This window comes from Solea senegalensis, unplaced genomic scaffold (genome assembly GCF_019176455.1).
Source record: "Solea senegalensis isolate Sse05_10M unplaced genomic scaffold, IFAPA_SoseM_1 scf7180000016759, whole genome shotgun sequence".
NCBI classification, from domain to species: Eukaryota; Metazoa; Chordata; class Actinopteri; order Pleuronectiformes; family Soleidae; genus Solea; species Solea senegalensis.
The window spans coordinates 1,098-5,859 of NW_025322008.1; the positions used below are offsets into that span (position 1 = coordinate 1,098).

The 4,762-nt window shown below is 42.0% G+C and overlaps 1 protein-coding gene across 1 annotated transcript; it reads right to left on the minus strand.

Moving 5' to 3' along the window:
* Nucleotides 1-519: 519 nt before the first annotated feature.
* LOC122763362 (coiled-coil domain-containing protein 69-like) lies at nucleotides 520-3,232 on the minus strand (the record flags this gene model as incomplete). The annotated part of the gene is made up of 5 exons (XM_044018296.1): nucleotides 520-1,368; nucleotides 1,479-1,576; nucleotides 2,487-2,606; nucleotides 2,704-2,805; nucleotides 3,146-3,232. Coding segments are annotated over 5 exons (564 nt in total), but the record flags the coding sequence as incomplete, so codon positions are not given.
* Nucleotides 3,233-4,762: the final 1,530 nt, after the last annotated feature.

Below are 4,762 nucleotides of genomic sequence, written 5' to 3' on the forward strand. Positions count from 1 at the left end.
ACATATATATACACACATATACATATATATACACACACATACATATATATACATATATGTATGTTATAATTAATAACATGGGTAATGCTGAATGGAATATTTTTATATGTATGTATATGTATACATATACATTTATATGTATACATATACATATAAACATGCATATAAAAATCTGTAAATATGCTTTTATTGTGAAGTACACACAACATTCCATGTCAAACACTTTTACTTTGAAATTCTGTGGAACTATCTGTGCCGCTTATAATCATCAGAGTCCTGAATTATAATCAAACATGACAAACGTACCTCAGTGCTGTTGGACTGCAGCGCCCCCCGGAGGCTGACTCCTCCCACTGCTCTGCCTCTGATTTAATGATGGACACACAGCGCTCTGCCGCCCTCTACTGGTCACACACGTGCACAACAGCAGGACAAGAGCAGGGATTCTCTCACAGAAGACGTTTTTTACGTAAATGAACACTTATTTTCTTTATTTTTGTAACAGATTTTTATTCAAAGTCAAAAACAAAACATCGGACCTTTTTTCCACGCTGAAAAAAAAGCAAAACCAAAAACTGGTCCGACTGTAAAGATAAAAGTTGAGAAGCTGACAACAGGTCAAAGTGCTCGTGCATGAGGAGAAAAACACTGAAAAATCCTGTTCACGGGACAAAAGATTGTTCACATCTTCAGAAAAGTAACAGTGAAGCTTCTGAAAGGCGGAGCTTAAACTAGCGTAAACACACGTTAAAGGTCAGTCAACGTCAAATCAACCAGAGTTAGCGGGCGGGCTAACCGCTCCTCGTCTTAAAGGGACAGTTGAGGATGTTTCAGCGTGGTTGTGATTCCTGTCTCTACGTCACATGACCGCGTCTTTATGTCACTGTGAAACGGACGTTTGTGAACCGCTCACGCTCCCGCACCAAAGCCCAGAGAGTGATTTTAACATCACACACACACACACACACAGTCTGGTTCTGATCCACCTGAGTCATGTGACGTGGTCATGTGACGTAGACTCAGTGACCTTGTGTCTCCTGCAGGGGGCGCTCACGCGTCACAAACCTGAACTGTCCCTTTAAAAGTGTGAGGCGTGTCTCAGTCCAGTGTGAAGGCCTCGGTGAGTCCAGGACTGTGTTCAGTGGTTAAACCTGATTCAGAGTCTTTAAAACCTGGTCCCAGAGCAGGCTGCAGGGACACACAGCTCTGAGTCACCGCGGGGCCACAGCGGGCAGGTGGATGGTCGGACACGAGTCCCTGTGCCTCAGTTTGAACATCAGCTGCTCTTTTTCCTGAGACAGCTTGTGATTGAGCGACACCTGCCTCTCCAGCGCCACCTTCAGGTCCTGCAGCTCCCGGGACAACTGCCTGCAGAACAACAACACTTCCTGTTAGTATTTCACCCACACAACCACAGGCCAGCAGGGGGCGCCAGCAGGATGCGCCAGCAGGGGGCGCCAGCAGCGACGTGGACTCACTGAACGAGCGTCTGACTGTTGTTGAAGCGGACTCTCAGATCCTCGTTCTGCTGCAGGACCTGAACGATCTGGTCCTCCTGAGACAAGGTCCTGTCCACCTGAGACACGAGAGACAGGTGTGACTGTGTCTGTCCCAGTGTGTGTCAGTGTGTGTGTGTGTCTCTCAGTGTGTGTCAGTGTGTGTGTGTGTGTCTCTCCAGTGTGTGTCTGTGTGTGTGTGTGTGTGTGTGTGTGTGTCTCTCAGTGTGTGTCTGTCTCAGTGTGTGTCTCAGTGTGTGTGTGTCTCAGTGTGTGTGTGTGTCACAGTGTGTTTGTGTGTGGTCAGGGTGTGTCTCAGTGTATGTTGTGTGTGTGTCTCAGTGTGTGTCTCAGTGTGTGTGTGTCTCAGTGTGTGTGTGTGTGTGTGTCACAGGTGTGTGTCTCAGTGTGTTTGTGTGTGTCAGTGTGTCTCAGTGTATGTTGTGTGTGTGTCTCAGTGTGTGTCTCAGTGTGTGTGTGTCTCAGTGTGTGTCTCAGTGTGTGTCACAGTGTGTGTGTGTCTCAGTGTATGTTGTGTGTGTGTCTCAGAGTGTGTGTCACAGTGTGTGTGTGTCTCAGTGTGTGTGTCTCAGTGTGTGTGTGTGTGTGTCTCAGTGTGTCCAGGTATTACTAATGTTGTGGGGACCTAAACCTGTTTACACAGTCACATTATGGGGACTTATCTTCCTTGTGGGGACAAAAAGCAAGTCCCTATAACGTAAATTACTACATTTTAAGGTGAAGGTATGTTTTAAGGTTAGGATGAGATTGAGATTAGGGTTAGGATTAGGATTAGGCCAGTAGTAATTGTGTGGTTATGGTTAGAGTAAATCTCCAGGAAATGAATGAAGTCAATGCAATGTCCCCTCATGTCATGAATATAGAACATGGTGTGTGTGTGTGTGTGTGTCTCACAGTGTGTGTGTGTCACAGGTGTGTGTGTGTGTGTGTGTGTGTGTGTGTGTGTGTGTGTGTGTGTGTGTGTGTCACCAGCTGGTCCAGCTGCAGCAGCTTCTTCTTCTGCTCCTGAATTTTCTCATTCTTCATCTCGATGACAAACAGCAGAGACTCCTGCTCAGACTCCCAGAATGCACCTGGGCTGCCGTGGGCCTGCGGTGGGCGGGGCCAAAGAGGTCAGAGGTCACTGAGACACAAACACTAGTTTATAAGAATATCAAATAAAACACACACACACACACACACACACCTGTATGTTCCTCTGCAGGTCTTTTTTAAACGTGGATTCTTCCACTCGTCTTTTCAGCTCGTTGTAAATCTGAACTTCTGTCGTCAGAGTGTCCACCTCAGCCTACACACACACACACACACACACACACGCGCACTGCACAATTCAGAAAAAGCAGTTGTGTCTCTGAGGACGTTTGTGTGTTTGTTGTGTGTCATAAAGTGGACGTTGAACAGTTTTTAGTTCACGATTATTTCAGGGACATTTAGTCTCCATGACAACTGTGTTTTATTTTTATGTATGTTCATAGATTTTCAGAATAAAAGCTCTGGAAAACTCTGCTGGGGCCACAGATACTGATGGTGCCGGACCAATTGTGGCCCACGAGCCGCCTTCATTCATGTCATAAATATAAGGAACAAAGGTCCGTCCAGCAGGTGGCGTCAGACTGCGATGTCGTCACCTTGAGTGCGTCCTCAGCGGCGTGAAACTCTTGCGTCAGCTGACTTTTCTCCTGCTCGTGTTTCTTCTGCAGCTCTGCGACAGAAACAAGTGATCATGTGACACATGTTTAAACTTCATTTACACATGTTTAAAGTTTCAACCACGTCTATGTGTTCAACTTTCACCACACTGTGACACTCCCAAGTGGGCGGGGCTGTTCTCCATTCATGTGTATGTGGAAAATCTTTGTAGTTTTTTGCGATTTTTGTCACCATGGTTACTCGAAACACTTAGAAAAGTCATAGCACACGGTTCCTGATCAAACCGCACGTTTTGATATAGGGTGTGTGGGGGTTTTCTCAGAAGTTTACTCCTTTCTTTCAGGTGTCAAACCTGCGGCCCGTGGGTCACATGCGGCCCGCCACTTAATATAATGATTATAATAATAATAATAATAATAATAATAATGATGATGATAATGATGATGACTTATATCTCTATGTTTATTTTTACATCAGAAATGTGTTCATATTGTGAACTTTTATTTTGAAATTCTGGGAAATATCATAACAATTTTTTTTTTTTTCAATATATGTTTCTGAAAAAGTTGGGACTTGTTCGTCACATGAACGCCCCCTACTGACCAAACTAGATACTCAAGTCATTTAATCTCATCCACTGTTCATTAATCTCTGAGTTGATGAATGCTGGATTAAGTTTATTTTTGCTGTTATTTCTGTTTTTATTCATGATTATTAATCATTTATTTTGATTCCGATGCTTTTTGTTTACCTTCTATAAATATTAAAAAACTCAAATATAAACCAACATTATGAACTTTACATTTGTTATGTTTTTGCATTTGTGAGATAAAGTTTTTCTCTTCTACATTAAACACCATTATTATACATTTTGTGTATAATGTTTTAATGTAAATGTATTATTATAGATTTGCATTAAACACAAGCAGGAAAGCAACACATGACAGAAATGCAGAGATGTCTGGTTTGTAGGTGTGAGGCTTGTCCTGTAGGTGGCGCCACAGGAAAGCTTATCACAGCTCACTACATGTTAACAGTGGCTTATAAATCTATTAGAAAGAAAAACAAACCTAGTTTTAAAGTAGTTTTGTTTGAAGTCACTGATTCAGTTTATTAGGAACGCCAAGATTTAAACATGTTTACACTTTTATTCTTCTCCACGTGTATGTTTCTAATATTTAACCAAGACTGGCATTGTTTTAAGATCAATAACATTCATGTGTTCATATAACATTCATGTGTTCATATAACGTTCATGTGTTCATATAACGTTCATGTGTTCATTTAAAGTTCATGTGTTCATATAACGTTCATGTGTTCATATAACATTCATGTGTTCATATATCGTTCATGTGTTCATATAACGTTCATGTCTTCATATAACACTCATGTGTTCATATAATGTTCATGTGTTCATACCATAACATTCATGTTCATATATGGATTCATTAGATTCATATAAAGGTTCATGTTCTTATGCTCGTTCATTGCGTTCATGTGTTCATATAAGGTTCATGTGTTCTTACTACTTCGTTCATCAACGTTCATGTGTTAATATAAAAGTTCATGTGTTCATATAACGTTCGTAATGTGTT